Source organism: Chiloscyllium punctatum, chromosome 19 (assembly GCF_047496795.1).
Source record: "Chiloscyllium punctatum isolate Juve2018m chromosome 19, sChiPun1.3, whole genome shotgun sequence".
Classification (NCBI taxonomy): domain Eukaryota; kingdom Metazoa; phylum Chordata; class Chondrichthyes; order Orectolobiformes; family Hemiscylliidae; genus Chiloscyllium; species Chiloscyllium punctatum.
Window position 1 is genome coordinate 84,456,973 of NC_092757.1, and position 17,357 is coordinate 84,474,329.

Here is a 17,357-nt window from a genome sequence, read left to right on the forward strand (position 1 = left end):
GGGTCGACAAGCGGCAAGTAACACTTGTGCTACACAAAATGCCAGACAATGACCATCACCAATAAGAGAAATTCTACCCATTGACCGTTGGCATTTAACAGTATTACCATCACTGAATTCCACACTGTCAACATCCTTAGGGTTACCATTGACTAAAGACTCACCACATAAACACAGTGGCTCCAAGAGCAGGTCAGAGCCTAGGGATACTGCGGTGAGTAACTCACCTTCTGACACGCCAAAGTCTATCCATCATTTACAAGGGCAAATCAGGAATGTGGTGGAATATTCCCCACTTGCCTGGATGTTTGCAGCTGCAACAATACTCGAGAAGCTTGATACCATCCAGGACAAAGCAACTCTCTTGATTGGCACCACATCTACACACATTCAATCCTTCCTTCACCGGTGCTCAGTAGCAGCAGTGTGTACTAACTACGAGATGTACTGCAGAAATTCACCAAAGATCCTTTGCACCTTCCAAACCCAAAACCACTTGCACCAAGACGGACAAGGGCAATTTCGCCTCCAAGCCACTCATCACCCTGACTTGGAAATATATCGTTGCTTCTTCACAGTTGTTGGGTCAAAATCCTGGAATTCCCTCCCTACTGGCATTGTGGATCAACACACAACAAATGGACTGCGGCAATTCAAGAAGGCAGCTCACCACCACCTTCTCGAGGGCAAATAGGGATGGGCTATCAATGCTGGCCAGCCAGTGATGCCCAAGTCCCACAAATGAATTTTAAAAAATAGAAATAAAATGGCTGGATAGGCGATGTCGCAACTGTCATAAGTGGGAGCTGGTGGACACTGGTGTAATCTATGGTGAGCACAATTGCAGCAAGTCTTGGCTACTTGAGGAACTTTAATTCAGTGTTGATGAGTTAGAATCGATGTTACAACACAGCAGATAGGGGGAAAGATATGTGTACACTGTTTCAGGACAGTCGTATCCTTAGAATCTTCTGGTCAGGGACAGAAAGGTCTAACTGAGAGTGAGGCAGGTGAGAATCCAGAATTAGCTTAATTAGCCTCCGGCAGTGCCCCTGTCCTTTATGTACAAGAGTCTTGCTCCCAGTTTACAGGAGGGCACAGATGAAGGGAGAATGAGTGAACTGACCACAGCATTGTGGTCCAAATTACTATTCAAAGGGGAGAAGAAATGTGACAGTGGATAGTACATTAGATTAGATTAGATTAGATTACTTTTTTAGATTAGATTAGATTACTTACAGTGTGGAAACAGGCCCTTCGGCCCAACAAGTCCACACCGCCCCGCCGAAGCGTAACCCACCCATACCCCTACATCTACCCCTTACCTAACACTATGGGCAATTTAGCATGGCCAATTCACCTGGCCTGCACATCTTTGTACTGTGGGAGGAAACCGGAGCACCCGGAGGAAACCCACGCAGACACGGGGAGAACGTGCAAACTCCACACAGTCAGTCGCCTGAGGCGGGAATTGAACCCGGGTCTCAGGCGCTGTGAGGCAGCAGTGCTAACCACTGTGCCACCGTGCCGCCCAGTTATGGGAATAGATGATGTTCTCTGCAGCAAAAACAGTGAGTCCTGAAATCTGCATTGCCTACCTGATGTCCATGTTCAACACGCATGTTCTAGTTGTCATGGTCCTTATCAGTGCCAGTGACCTGGTTAGGATTATTTGCTTCTGCTGAAGGATTGCAAGCAACCAGGGGCTAATTTAAGAAACACAAGGGTAGAGGTGGTAATTTCTGGATTTGTGCCTGAGCCACATACAAATCAACATAGGGTAAATATGATTAGAGAGGTAAATGCATGCTTCAAAGATTGGTGTAGGAGAAATGGGTTCTGATTCATGCAGCACTGGTGCCAGTACTGTGATAGTAAAGTTATGTTGAGACCAGTTTCCTGGTGAATCCAATGCGAGTGCTGTAGAAAGGACTTTAAACTAATTGGTGAAGGATAGAGTACACTTGAAGTGAAGTTTAAAAAAAAAGAAGCAAGGCAAAGATGCAAGATAGTGAAGAGGTGATCAATAATCCAAGTATGATAGGAGGGATTAGAAAATATAAGCAGAAAATCGCAGTTTAAAAAAATAATCAGAATAAATAATAGTGGTAAAAAGTCTAAACTTGAGGCCCTGTATCTGAATTCACACAGCATTTGTAATGTTTGATGACACAAATAGATAAAAGAGCTAATCTCCAGATAACACTTGACAGCAAGGCAGCATTTGACTAAGTACGGCATCAAGGGGTCCTAGTAAAGCTAGAATCAGTAAGAAATGAGCCAAGTTCTCTGTCTTTGAAGTCATATCTAGCACAAATAAGCAATGGACGATGTTTGTGTTCCTCAGGGTACTGCAGGAATTCCTTCAGCATACTGTCCAGTGCCCAGCCACCTTGAGCTGCGAGATCAATGACGTTTCCACCTCTATAAGGCTAGGAGTAAGTTGTTTGCTGCTGATAATACAATATTCACCATGTGTGACATGCTAGTTACTGAATTAGTGTCAGTTGAGATTCAGCAAAACCTAGACAACATCTTGGGCTGTTAAGTGCCAAGTAACGTTCATAGAAACAATAAGCCTTAACAATTCACTGACCAGTTCTGGCAAGTGAGAATCTTATCAACCTCTGACATTTAGTTGCATTACGATGGTTAAATCTCCCATTACCAACATGCTGGGTGTTACCAATGGCCAGAACCGAACTGGACCAGCCATGTAAATACTGTCGACAAGAGCAGACCAGTGGCTTAGAATTCTATATTGAATATTTTGGCTCCTGTCTCTTCAGTGCTTGTGTATTATCTGCAAGGCACGAGTCAGGAGTGTGATGTCATACTGTCCTTGCTAAATGAATATAGTATCGATCAGGAAACTGTGTGTATCTTGGACAACACCTTCCAAACCCCCTAATCCCTATCATTCCAGAATGACAAGCAAATGGGAGCACCATTATCTGCATGTTCCCCTCCGAACGATGCATCATTTTGACTTGGGACTGTCATTTTTTTTTAACTGCCATTGAATTAAAATCCTGGAACATCCTTCCTAACAGCACTGTGGGTAAACCTTCACCAGATGGACTGTAATAGTTCAATAAGGAAGCTTGCTACCAACTTCAAAGCAGTTATTGATAGGAAATGCACCCACATCCTATGAATAAATAAACTTGTTTCAGTTATTTATAGAATAGCTGTGGTTTCTGAACTCTTACCTTTTCTTCACAACTCCACCAAATTGTTTTTTGTTTAGCCATTACTGAGGATCAAGTTTTAGTGAGCTGCATAAGCTTTTGAATTTGTATTTTCTGAAGCTTTAAAAAGTTTAAGTACCTGTAGCAGATGAGCTTAAAATGTTTTATAGAATTATGCATTTTTGTTTCACCTATAGTCAGTGAGGCTTTTACATCGTTTTATTGTTTCCTCTTCTAAACATGGAGGAAGGTTACAAAATACATCTCCCGATGCCACCTATTAACTGTCGACAAATAGAAAGTGATGCTCAGATTGCTTAGTTAATTGTATTGCAAATTATTGTCTCTAAATTTCACGACCACCAATGTTGTGCTGACTGGTCTTCAATGCTCGATTTACGCCTTTTTCTATCACTAAATATTGATATGGCATGTGTAATTCTCCAGTTCTTTGACATTGTCTCCATATTTACGGACAATTGGATGGATGTAGCCAGAATCTCAACCATTTGCATCTTTACTTCCTTCAGCAATCCAGGATACATTCAATCCTGACTGATAAAACTCAAAAGAGGAAATTTAAACAATGTTTTGTAGTATCTTCTCGAGCTATTTTTATTCTGTTCAAGTTTGCAAAATGGGATGTCCATCTCTGTGCATTTGAGCTGGCTCTAATATGTAATATGAAACTGGCAAAGCAGAGAGTGGTACAGAAAGGCTGGCTTGGTGGCTTTCTCCTAAAAACTGAACAGTGCAGATACCTGAATGCTATCTTAAAAAAAATTACACAGGAACAAGTGCTGGATGTGTTGAAACACACAAACGTGGATAAATCACCAGGACCTGATCAGGTGCACCCTAGAATTCTGTGGGAAACTATGGAAGTGATTGCTGGGCCCCTTGCTGAGATATTTGTGTCATCTATTGTCACAGGTGAGGTGCTGGAAGACTGAAGGTTGGCTAAAATGGTGCCACTGTTTAAGAAGAGTGGTAAGGACAAGCCAGGGAATTGTAGACTAATGAGCCTGACGTTGGTATTGGGCAAGTTGTTGGAGGGAATCCTGAGGGACAGGATATACATGTATTTGGAGAGGCAAGGACTGATTAGGAATAGTCAACATGGCTTTGTGTATGGGAAATCATGTCTCACAAACTTGACTGAGTTTTTTGAGTAAGTAACAAAGAGCATTGATGAGGGCAGAGGGGTAGATGTGATCTATATGGAGTTTAGTAAGGTGTTCGACAAGGTTCCCCATGGGAGACAGATTAGCAAGGTTAGATCTCAAGGAATACAGGGAGAACTAGCCATTTGGATACAGAACTGGCTCAAAGGTAGAAGACAGAGGGTGGTGGTGGAGGGTTGTTTTTCAGACTGGAGGCCTATGACCAGTGGAGTGCCACAAGGATCGGTGCTGGGCCCTCTACTTTTTGTCATTTACATAAATGATTTGGATGTGAGCATAAGAGTATAGTTAGTAAGTTTGCAGATGACACTAAAATTGGAGGTGTAGTGGACCTCAGATTACAACAGGATCTGGACCAGATGGGCCCATGGACTGTGAAGTGGCAGATGGAGTTTAATTCAGATAAATGCGAGGTGCTGCATTTTGGGAAAGCAAATCTTAGCAGGACTTATCCACTTAATGATAAGGTCCTAGGGAGTGTTGCTGAACAAAGACCTTGGAGTGCAGGTTCACAGCTCCTTGAAAGTGGAGTCACAGGTAGATAGGATAGTGAAGGCAGCGTTTGGTATGCTTTCCCTTATTGGTCAGAGTATTGAGTACAGGAGTTGGGAGGTCATGTTGCAGCTGTACAGGACATTGGTTAGGCCACTGTTGGAATATTGCGTGCAATTCTGGTCTCCTTCCTATTGGAAAGATGTTGTGAAACTTGAACGGGTTCAGAAAAGATTTACAAGGATGTTGCCAGGGTTGGAGGATCTGAGCTACAGGGAGAGGCTGAACAGGCTGGGGCTGTTTTCCCTGGAGCGTCGGAGGCTGAGGGGTGACCTTATAGAGGTTTACAAAATGATGAGGGCCATGGTTAGGATAAATAGGCAAAGTCTTTTCCCTGGGTTCGGGGAGTCCAGAACTAGAGGGCATAGGTTTAGGGTGAGAGGGGAAAGGTATAAAAGAGACCTAAGGGGCAACTTTTTCATGCAGAGGGTGGTACGTGGATGGAATGAGCTGCCAGTGGATGTGGTGGAGGCTGATACAATTGCAACATTTAAGAGGCATTTGGATGGGTATATGAATAGGAAGGGTTTGGAGGGATATGGGCCGGGTGCTGGCAGGTGGGACTAGATTGGGTTGGGATAACTGGTCGGCATGGACGGGTCGGACCAAATGGTCTGTTTCCATGCTGTACATCTCTATGACTGATTAAGGATAGTCAACATGGCTTTATGCATCGGAAATCATGTCTTAGAATCTTGATTGAGTATTTTGAAGAAGTAGCAAAGAGGATTGATGAGGGCAGAGCGGCAGATGTGATCTATATGGACATCAGTAAGGCGTTTGACAAGGTTCCCCATGGGAGACCGGTTAGCAAAGTTAGATCTCACGGAATACAGGGAGAACTAGGCATTTGGATACAGAACTGGCTCAAAAGTAGAAGACAGAGCGTGGTGGTGGAGGGTTGTTTTTCAGACTGGAGGCCTGCGATCAGTGAGGTGCCACAAAGATCAGTGCTGGGTCCACTACTTTGCGTCATTTGCATAAATAATTTGGATATGAGCATAAGAGGTATAGTTAGTAATTTTGCAGATGGCACCAAAATTGGAGGTGTAGTGGACAGTGGAGAAGGTTTCCTTGGATTTCAACAGGATCTTGATGAGATGGGTCAATGTGCTGAGAAGTGGCAGATGTAGTATAACTTCGATAACTGTGAAGTGCTGCATTTTGGGAAATCAAATCTTAGCAAGCCTTATACACTTAATGGAGTGTTGCTGAACAAAGAGACCTTGGGGTGCAGATTCATCGTGGAGTCACAGGGAGACAGGGGAGTGAAGAAAGTATTCGGGACACTTGCCTTTATTGGTCAGTGTGTTGTGTACAGAAGTTGGAATGTGATGTTGCTACAGTACAGGATATTGGTTAGGCCACTTTTAGAATACTGCGTGCCATTCTGGGCTCCCTCCTATAGAAAGGGCATTGTGAAACTTGAAAGGGTGCAGAAAATATTAATAAGGATGTTGCCAGGGTTGAAGGGTCTGAGATATGAGGAAAGGCTGAACAGGCTGTGGCTATTTTCCTTCGGGTGTTGGAGTCTGAGGGGTGACCTGACAGAGGTTGACAAATTCTTGAGGGGCATGGATAGGGTGAATGACTGAGGTCATTTTCTCAGGGTAAGAGTATCCAAAACTATAGGGCATAAGTTTAAGGTGAGAGTGGAAAGATATAAAAGGGATGAAAATGACCACTTTTTCATGCAGCAGATGGTGTATGTATGAATGAGCTGCTTGAGGAAGTGAAGGCTGGAACAATTACAACAGTTAAAAGAAAAGCTTCTGAATGGGTACATGAATAGGAAGGGTTCAGAGGGATATGGGCCAAGTGCTGGCAAATGGGACTGATTAATTTAGGATATCTGGTCATCATGGATGAGTTGAACTGGAGGGTCTCTGTTTCCATGCGATACATTTCTATGACCTTGGTTAAATTGTACTTGAAGATTTGATGTACCTGTATAATTTCTCCAAATCTGAGTCTGTGCAACAATGTTGGAAAATGAGCTAAGGCTTTGTTTTGCTGTGTTTCAAGGTCTTTCGAACTGTGTATTCTAATTAAATAGCTCTTGCGATGTTTTTCTTAATAAATTTTTGTGAACGAAATTCTTCAGAATTGTGTAAGTGTTTCAGTGGGTGCTAATGATGTTAACTAATGTTTTTTAAATGATCGATCATCCCAGATTTCATTCTGGGATCTGACTTGCCGAATAATGTTGCCGAATAATCAGCTGAGATCATTAGCAATAAGAGGAAAAACCTTCACATAGATGTAGTTAGAGGATGGAACTTAGATGCTTATTTGAAAAGAAACAATAGCAGGTGAAGAGCACGGAAGGAGGTGCTCAGTTCGAGAACCGGTACAACCATAAGCCAAGTGTCCCATTTTGTTCCGTAACAAATCTGTGATTTTGCTTGAGTATCCTCCTGTTCACTATGAAGCCATACCGTTCCGGGGAAATTCACTGTAGGTTTGTGCTTGAAGTAGGCAACTTGTGTTGCAAGGGACAATGATGAGAGATGCTTGTTAGATATGTAAATAGGCAGTGTCCCAGTGTTATGGGTAACATTTTAGCTTGTTCTGGGTCATTGTGGGCACATATGTACTTTCATATAGGCGAAAGTAAGGACTGAGCTGGAGATAAGAGTCAAGATTAGAATGGTGCTGGAAAAGCACAGCAGGTCAGGCAGCACCCGAGGAGCAGAAAAATCGTTGTTTTGGGCAAAAGCTCTTCATCAGGAATGAGGCCTTCCTGATGAAAGGTTTTTCCTGCTCCTCAGATGCTGCCTGACCTGCTGTGCTTTTCCAGCACCATTCTAATGTATACTTTCATATAGTCAATGTTTATTTGATCCTAAGGGTTGCAACAAGGATGTCATGTGGGTTTATTGCTGACTGAAAGAAAAAATTTAAAATAAGCAAAGGATCTACGTGACAGGAACAATTCAAACTTGTACTTAATATGATTTTTCCAACAAAGACCACTCTGTACCTGGAAATTTAGGAAAGGTGAGCATTTTAAGCAGAGGGAGAAAAGAAAATTAATTTCAGTGGTTCCTGAATTCTTTGTGTCAGCAGTTACAAGTGCAAATGCTCGCAGCGACAAGCAAAATTTTATTGGGCATTAATGTTTGCACTGTACTTTGTATATCCTATTTATAATGCAGTTGTACCAATGGGTAATGATTTAAAGTAAAATTGAGAGACTGCCACAGGAAACCAATGAGAGAACAATTAAAATTCAGTCTGTCTTTTGTTTATGATGTGATAAATGCAGTTTGTCACTTGTAAGTTAAATGAACTAACAGCCTTTTCTCGACTGCACATTTTTGGGTATGTAGTTTTTATCTTTGTGTCTGTGTATAGATAGTTAACCATAATTACTGCTGAATGCACAGTTTTTCCCAGACTGAAATTGTTAGTGTTTTGTGTGAATAGCTTGAACTGTTTAAATGTCTTGTTAAAGGATCTTTTGAAGAAAATTTGTTTCATGTTTGGAGATTAGGCACACCAAAACGTGATTTGAGTAGAAGAATAATATCTACCCATGGGTTTGTGCACCTATTCATATTGCTGTCTTAGTCTCTCTGAATTCTTGTACCTGGTGTCCATCCACAGGCATATGACTCAAGAGATCCCAACTTCAGAGTATACGTTGCAATAAGTGCAGAAGAGCTCAGCTGGCTTTCAGTGACAGCTGCAGAGCATTTGGTCTTAATGTTCTTCGGGCTAGAAGAAAAATTGAAGTGGTGTTGGTATTCACTGAATCAACAGGGCTGTGTCTGTATCTGTATGTGTTTGTCTTTTGATGTACGAGCTGACTTTCAAATGATACTCAGTTGAGGTTCTCGCTGAAAGGCTACTGCTATTCTTGTAACTATGTTCCGTGTAAACCTCTATCTTTGCAATAAAAATTAAGATGACAAAACTATTCAAATGACCAAAGCTGATTCTCTCATCCAGACTGAACAAATCAAGCCATTAACTGCTTTAAATGCTTCTGATATCTTTGTCTTTCCTGATTTACTTGGCAGATTATAACCAGATATTTTATTACTCTTTTCATGAAAATGCCTGCCTTTCAATCTGTTTTTGCATTAGTTTCCATTTATTACCTGCATCCTATTTTATCTTGCCTTAAGACAGCGTTCACTCTAACAATGCTATTTAATATCTTTAAGAGCTTTTAAAAGTCTTCAGCCCCAGATGAACTGCTTGACCCAAATAACCTGTTTCTGTGCTGTATATTGCATATAACTCCCTTTTCTGGAAGTCTGCAGGTTAAATCTTCCTCGGTGTATGAGGGAGGAGAGGGGTACAGGGGAAAGATGAGGCGAAGGGTTATTAAGTTGATTGATCTCTGAGCGTCTTAAGTGCCAAGGAGGCCAAGTCTTCATGCAAGTCAGAGTGCATTTCCGCACCACCTAGTGGTTTGAAAGAGAGCAGCATGCTCTTCGTGCACATTTGCAAATCTACCCCTCCCCCTTGGAAGGTGAGGACCCAGGGGGGTTCTGTCCTTGTTACGGTTGAAGGAGTGGAGTTTGAGGGTGGAGGTGCAGGATGTGGATGAGATGCGTTGGAGGGCATCTTCAACAACGTGGGAAGGGAAATTGCAGTCTTTAAAGGAGGAGGCCGTCTGGTGTGTTCTGTATTGGAAGTGGTCCTCCTGGGAGCAGATACAGCGGAGGCGGAGGAATTGGGAATATGGGACCCCTAGTCCTCACCTTCCACCCTACCAACCTTCGCATAAACCGCATCATCCGCCGACATTTCCGCCACCTCCAAACGGACCCAACAACCGGGAAATGTTTCCCTCCCAACCCCTTTCTGCAAAGTCCATTCCCTCTGTGACTACCTGGTCAGGTCCACACCCCCCACCAACCCACCCTCCCCTTCTGGCACCTTTTCCTGCTACCGCAGGAATTGCAAAACCTGCGCCCACACCACCTCCCTTACCTCCATCCAAGGCCCCAAAGGAGCATTCCACATCCATCAAGGTTTCACCTGCACATGCACCAATATCATTTATTGTATCCATTGCTCCTGATGCGGCCTCCTCTACATTAGGGAAACTGGACGCCTTCTCACAGAGCGCTTTCGGGAATGTCTCCGGGACGCCAGCACCAATCAACCCCACCGCCCTGTGGCCCAACATTTCAACTCTTTCCTTCCTTCCTTCCCCCCCGCCAAGGAGATGCAGGCCCTGGGCCTTCACCCACCCCCAACTCCCTCACTACCCGACGCCTGGTGGAAGAAAGCCTCATCTTCCGCCTCGGAACACTTCAACCCCAGGGCATCAATGTGGACTTCACCAGTTTCCTCATTTCCCCTCCCCCATCTTACTCCAGTTCCAACCTTCCAGTTTAGCACCGTCCTCATGACCTGTCCTACCTGCTAATTTTCGTTCCCACCTATTTGCTCCACCCTCCTCTCTGACCTATCACCTTCATCCCCACCCCATCCGCCTATTGTAGTCTTTGCTACCTTCTCCCCAGCTCTCTTTCTCTCCCCCCCCCCCCCCCCCCCCTCCAAATTTATCTCTCCACCCCGGAGGCTCCCTGCCTCCCTTCCTGATGAAGGGCTTTTGCCCGAAACGTCGATCTTCCTGCTCCTCGGATGCTGCCCAACTTGCTGTGCTTTTCCAGTACTGCTGTAATCTAAACAACTTCATGAAGCTTTGTTGTATGTGTTGATTTGTGCTATATGTGCACAAGCATTTGTCTTGCAGCACCCCATATTTCCACATCTTCCAGTATTCACAGATTGAGCATTTCTCTTTTCTCAGTAATTGAAGTCCAGTATTCTACCTTTTTGATATTAAACACTGCAAAAAAAAATTAAATACTCCATAATTTGAACTTCTGTCACTGAGTTAGCAACTTTATTTTGGTTTGTTGAGTAAGTTTCTTTCGTATCATGCTTATACACTTACAGTATTTGTAAAATAAGTTGGCAATCTTGTCACAAAGTCTAAGTTAAAAGTAGAATAGCCACCGGACTCTGAAATTCTAAAACAATCCCATGCAGTCTTCCCTTCACAGTCATAATTTGAATGTACATGTGTTCGGAGAACTTAAAGTTGATTTTTGTTCAGGTAAACAGAAATAAGTAACTTTCTTTGGAATTTGAACCTCTGGCAATTCCAACATTTATTACCTCTTCGGGTAGATTTCAAATTGACATGTAGAAGTGAAGCTTATAATGTAATGCATTAGTTGCCTGAAGCAATTGTGTCCTTTATGCTGATAATATTAAAAGCAAAATTGGGTCACCCATGACACACACAGCCATCGAGGCCTGTTATTTATGGAATCATTTGTAAAGATGACAAAGTGGTTTCAACTCTCTTCCCTCCCTTCCAATTTCCTTTCAATAATTCTGGTCGCATAATTACAACCTCAGTTGGTTACTAAACCTTTCTTTAGCCATCTACTTCATGATATCATTATTGTAACTACAGTATATACATTCTGCAGTCTTTAAGTAACCCACTCCATTGAGGAATGCGATGAAGCAACATATTGTGTTAGTTTGTTCTCATCATCCATCCATTGTATGAATTGTGTAGCTGATAGTTTATTGAGTTCTCAGCCAATCAGTGATTCATATTTGAGTAGAAAGGACTTTTTTTAAAGTGACCTGTGTTAATTTCCATTAATGATGCTTTACATATTTTTAATTCTGTTCAGCTTGGGAGTAATTAAGTTTTTCACTCTAAATTGAATATGATACTGCATTAAATGCTGCGATAAAATATAAGCAAAACGACCTTCACGCTTGTCCTATGATTTTTAGATCCCAAGGCACTTGTGATGAGGATAGAAACAAGTGAGTTGATGATTCAAGAAACTCACTGATAATACAAATCTTAATACATTTTTCACTAACTGGCCATAAGTTCTACTTCAAATGAATTTCCCTTTCACCTCCAATTAAGAATAGAAGTACCTTCAAAAAAACTTTTGAACAATTCTATTGTTTGAATCTTACTTCATTGAGCACTTAGGAGCAATATGTCCAAATGGGACAAAAATGGCAGATCAGGGATGAGAGTCCACAAAGATCAGACTGATTAATTGTCTCTTCAGTCAGCTGAATGTGAGGTTTGTCTCTTCATTATAGTAATGGTTTGGCTGCTTCTTCATCTTTTGATGCTTTGGCCTCTTCCTTTGCCTCCACAGATTTGACTTGCTCCAGTTTTACAGTTACTACATCAGCTGGCAATTGGCTGGGACCACTGGACCAGAAATCTTTGTCTCTTTTTCTCTGCTTTTTCAGGGCACACTTGAGAATGCAAACCTGATAGGCCAAACAAATTGTTGTCACTAGCAATATGGTACAGATGACTATCAATATACCTATAGCAATTAAAATTTTGAAATATGTTTGGTTTTTGGATTCTTGACTTGAAGGTGTGCTGTTGCTGCCTTTGGCAGTTATCTGAAGATTACTTTTATTTAAGTTTTTGGTGGCTAGTAGAACAGATTTGGTCTCCTCAGTAACATACTTGTTCTGCGTCATTAGGTGTTCGGGACCCTCAGTAATATAGTCCTCCTCAGTTTCATCATTATTAATAGTTGTTAAGCGATCAGGACCCTCAGTAAGATATTTGTTCTGTGTCACGTATTCGGGACCCTCAGTAACATAGTCACCTTCAGTAGTCTTATCATAATTGAGAGTCGTTTGATGATCAGGATCCTTAGCATTCAGCATCATGAAACGTTCGGTTCCCTCAGTAATGTATCCTTCCTCAGTAGTCTTATCATCGTTGAGAATAGTTAGATGATCAGGATCCTCAGTAAAATATTTGCTTTGCATCATGTGTTCAGGACCCTCAGTAACATAGTCATCTTCAGTAATCTTATCGTGATTGAGAGTCATTAGATGATCAAAATCCTTAGTAATCATCGTCATGATGTGTTCGGGACCCTCAGTAATATATTCTTCCTCAGTTGTTAGGAAATCAGTGGTATCAGTGAATTCAGTTGTAACGATCGGTGTACTTTTAGCCATGATGTGACTAAGTAACAGAACCAAGATTACAGATTCCACCAAGGAGTGTGTTAAATATTGATACATTGTTCCTGGGCCTTCACCTGTCAATAAATCATATAATTGAGGTTGTGATTACTATGTGCATGGCTTAGAATAGAGCAGCAAAGACATAGTTAAACCTTCAACCTGTCGGATTTAGTAACTTCTTTTAATTACACTCCATTTCAATTGACGTAGCACATATTGGTATAGTAAAATACAAGTACTTTAATTAGTCATTTTTAAGACTTCTATTTCGATGTAGCATTTCTGGAAATTTGGACAATTATTTTGGAACGTAAGTGCAGGAGTACACAATTCAACCCATCAAAGCATGCTTCTCCATTTAATATGATCATGGCTGACCAGACCATCCCTCTAAACCTTTTCAACATTAGTCATCACAAATCTATCAGTCAATACTTTAAGAATCCACAAAGACAGATGCCCTGGGACAGAGAATTCCAAGTTTGACAACCTGAAGAGTTGAAAAGCTATTTCATCACTTTGGTGTTAAATGGCATTTGCCTTAATTTTCAAATTGTTTCCTCTGTTAGATTCCCTGACTAGAGGAAACATCTTAACTGTATCTACCATGTGTCTGTACTTCTAAGAATTCTGTGGATTTCAATGAAAGCACCTCATTCATCAAAACTCGAAAGAATATGGACCCAATTTGCTCAACCTCTCTTCGTAAGCCAGTCTTGCCATTCTGGACTTTGGCAGCTTGAATAGATTGAGACTCCATCCAGTGACTGGGTGTCATGTGTTAATGTTGCTGACAATCTGAAAGATCATCTTTTTTCATGCCTTTTCAGTCCTTTCCCTCAGGACTGTCATTGAGGGCTGGGTTACAGGCACATTGTCCAGCTGGCAAGTCTGTGATCCCATAAACGTTGAGCAGTGGATAACTGAGTGCAAATTGATGTGGGGACAGAATTTTACACGCTTGTGTCTGAAGCTAAATAAGCCCCATTTGTAAAGATGAGGTCCTCTCAGCAGAATCTTGGACATTTCAGGTTGATTTGGTGCAGTCATTTGCTGGATGAACTCAGTCATTGAAGAGCCTGAGAGGTAGCTTCTGAATACGTATAAGCTTGATGTGTTTTTAATCCTTTATATAACCACAGGCCAATGTGCTTGATTAGCCTCAACCTAACAAGATGCTGATTTTGTAATGAAGATGGTATATAACTTGGATAAGAACTTATCAGTGGTTGTGTTCCCATGCACATGGATCTCTCGTTCAATAGGTGTTCCAGGGCATGGGTTTGGCACTGTTCACTTTGTGGATAAACATACACAACATGGACAGGAGCAGTTACATTTAGAAAAAAGGGTTATGTTGCCTTGGCCTGCGAGGACCTTAGGGCTATTCTCTCGTGAGAGAGAGATGGATAATTGGTGGGTTTAAATTGAGGGTACTGTGCCTAAGGTGAGGGTTTTGAGGTTAAGAAAGTTGATCGTGTAAATCATTAGTTCAAATTTATAAATTCTAAAATAAATTCTATTAAAATGTATTAAATTTCAAATCTATTTCATACTATGTTAATTCCTGTCCCATATGCCAGTGAAAACATAAGGCTACTACTGACATATTCTGCAGTTGGTGCCCTGAGATGCAAACTGATTATTGTTGGTATCAAAGGGTGAGGTGATATGCTCAATGTTGAAATACTTCAAAGGGCAAAAATGTCTAAACTTGACACTTCGCAGCAATTCTGTCAGATTGGTCATGTGCAATACACATGACTGATGATGAAATCACATAATAATGTAATCGTAGTTAGTCTTGGAACTTTTAACTTGATTGAGAAGGATTAGAATGAAAATTGGGAAATATGGCTTTCTGTATTTGAAGGGCAGCGTTGAATCCTGTTTTCACTCTGAAGGACTTTTTTCTTTTCCTTTGGTTAGATTCTCGCTCCAAACATAACTGCCTGACCAACGGTGAGTTTTCCTTTCAAAATTTCTCATACCAAGAACATCAGTACTTAAACTCTGATATTGTCTGCAGAGGTCAGTGGAGTTTAAAGTTCAAGAGCTCCTTGAAGGTGGACCTCAGGAAATATGCAAAGATCAGCTTATTTTTGGTTTATGAAATTAGCAAAATGAATTCCTTATCTAGATTAAAATTGAACTGAGAGTTGCACACAGTATTACCCAATTCTTGTGGATTTTGTAACACACTTTGAAGCAATAGCTGTACTGACTCCATCACTGTCTTAGTTTCCGAGACCCTAACGATCATTCAAGTACTGACAGCAATAAACACAGCAGTGATGTTTTAATTAAATAATGCCTGTATTTCTTCTTAGACTTAATCATCTGAAGAATGCAGTGGAGGGGAGTGGGGAGAGCAATAGTTCATCTCTTCAGAGCAAAGTGGAACCAAGTACTGATGTTCACAAGCATGAGAAACTTTGAAAAAAGACATTGCTGATGGTCAAGAAGTTTTGTTTTTGGAGCAGAGAATCTAACCAAAAAATACTTAAAAAAAAAAATACATCTTTCAGAGTGAAAACAGGACCTCAATACAGAAAGCCATATTTTCCAACTTCCATTCTAATTCTTTCCCTTACCATGCTACAAGTTCTGTGATTAGGAGCATAGATTTCAGCAGAGGCCATTTGGCTCTTCAAACCTACTCACGAATGAACTAAGATTATATCCTGTACGGTTGTGATCTCAAATCTACTTGCCTGTTTGCCCCCCCCTCCCCAGCTGTCAGTTGTCATGTATGTCAAAAATCTAACTCTGCTTTGAATAAATTCAGTGACCCAGCTTTACACTGTTTCTTTGAGTGGGGAATTCCACAAATTGACTGACTGAGAGAAAAATGTTCTCCTCATCCAGTTTGTAAAGTGAGAATTTACCAGTTAAAGAAGCAGCTGTTGCTACCGTGTTAAGCTGTGCTTTCAGATTTATTTTTGCCTACACAAAGCCTCAGTGGTTCTCCAAAATTTTGCTGTGTTAGTTCTATTGGAGCAGTTGGAAACCGGGCACTTTGTGAACAATTGAATATACCAATCAAAAATATTGTTCAAAACTATGAAAAACCTTTTGAGTTGCGCAGATTTTTGGAGAGAGTTATGAAACAGAGACCCTCAGGTTTTGCAGTACTCAAATACACCTTCAAAAGTCTGTAAGCATTCCGGTACTCGTGTTTACAGTTGATCACAAATATATACAACTCTTGCATTCTCTGTTCAATAAAAAAAGGATGAATGCAGTAAATGTTCATTAACCCAGAGAAAAGTAGCAGTTATATCCTACCTCCAGTACCTTCTTATTCACTCTACTTACTTCTGATCAATGTGGATGAAATATACTCCAACATTTGGTAGATTTGCCCAAGTATTTGACAAGATAAGTGACTTTACGAGTGTTGGATCAGATTAAGATTGAAAGGCACCTTGCTCGATCCCATTTGCACCATTCGGTTTTATACTGATGACGTTGGTGGACCACAAAGGATGAGCACATTTCCTACTCAGCACGTATAGCTTTGCAATAGAGCCCCTCAGCATCTTTAAAATGGTTTGAAAGCTTGAGAGAACTGCCAGGGAAGGTTTTGTGTGTTTCGTAAATGGGTGGGAGGCGTGGTGAAGAAAAAAAAAATTAGAAAATGTGGCAAGCATAATGAACGTTAAATGTGAAAGCAAGATGACTCAATGGTTTCCAGTCTTTGATTGTAGCCAGAATTCTGTAAGAACGTTTGTAGAAAAAGAAGCATGAAAGCCAGGAGTGGGAACCAACAGTTCAAATTTAATTTAGACTTCTGATCAGTTACCGCATTTAGCCTGAAAACAAAAAAAGTATGGGCACAAATATGAATTCCTTGAAATGAAATTGTCTTGATGATTTGGACATAAAACATCCACCCCCCCCCCCCCCCCCCCCCAGGTCCCAACTGTGTGAATTTTTATTATTATTCATTTGTGGGACTTGGGCATCACTGGCTGGCCAGTATTGATGGCCCATCCCTATTTGCCCTTGAGAAGGTGATTGTGAGCTGTCTTCTTGAATCGCTACACTCCATTTGCTGTGGGTTGACCCACAATGCCAGTACGAAGGCAATTCCAGGAATTTGGCCCAATAACTGAAGAAACAGCGGTATATCTCTAAGTCAGGGTAGTGAGTGGCTTGGAAGGGAAATTGCAGGTGGTGGTATCTTCCCATGTATCTGCTGCCCTTGTCCTTCCAGGTGGAAGTGGTCGTGGGTTTGGAAGGCGCTGTGTAAGGATCTTTGGTGAATTTCTGCACTGCAACTTGGAGCTAGTATACACTGCTGCTACTGAACGCTGGTGGTGGAGGGATTGAATGTTTGTATATGTGGTGCCAATCAGGCAGGTTGCTTTGTCCTGGATGGTGTCAAGCTTTTTGAGTGATGTTGAAGCTGTAC

At 41.5% G+C, this 17,357-nt stretch overlaps 2 protein-coding genes across 4 annotated transcripts in view; one reads left to right on the forward strand and one right to left on the reverse strand.

The window, feature by feature from the left end:
* The window catches only part of LOC140491552 (uncharacterized), a 32,627-nt gene extending 16,155 nt beyond the window's left edge, over positions 1-16,472 (reverse strand). Inside the window, exons 1-2 of one of the 3 annotated variants that reach the window (XM_072589902.1) lie at positions 16,259-16,472; positions 10,783-13,014 (exon numbers count right to left, since the gene is read on the reverse strand). In XM_072589902.1, coding sequence (XP_072446003.1) covers positions 12,035-13,014; positions 16,259-16,292 — 1,014 coding nt within the window. In that variant the 5' untranslated portion in view covers positions 16,293-16,472 and the 3' untranslated portion in view covers positions 10,783-12,034. Of the gene's footprint in view, positions 1-10,782; positions 13,015-16,228 lie in introns of those variants that run through there. The other 2 variants (XM_072589905.1, XM_072589904.1) reach the window with 2 other exon arrangements.
* nf1a (neurofibromin 1a) overlaps positions 1-17,357 on the forward strand; it is a 324,748-nt gene that overhangs the window by 229,467 nt on the left and 77,924 nt on the right. The window lies entirely within an intron of this gene.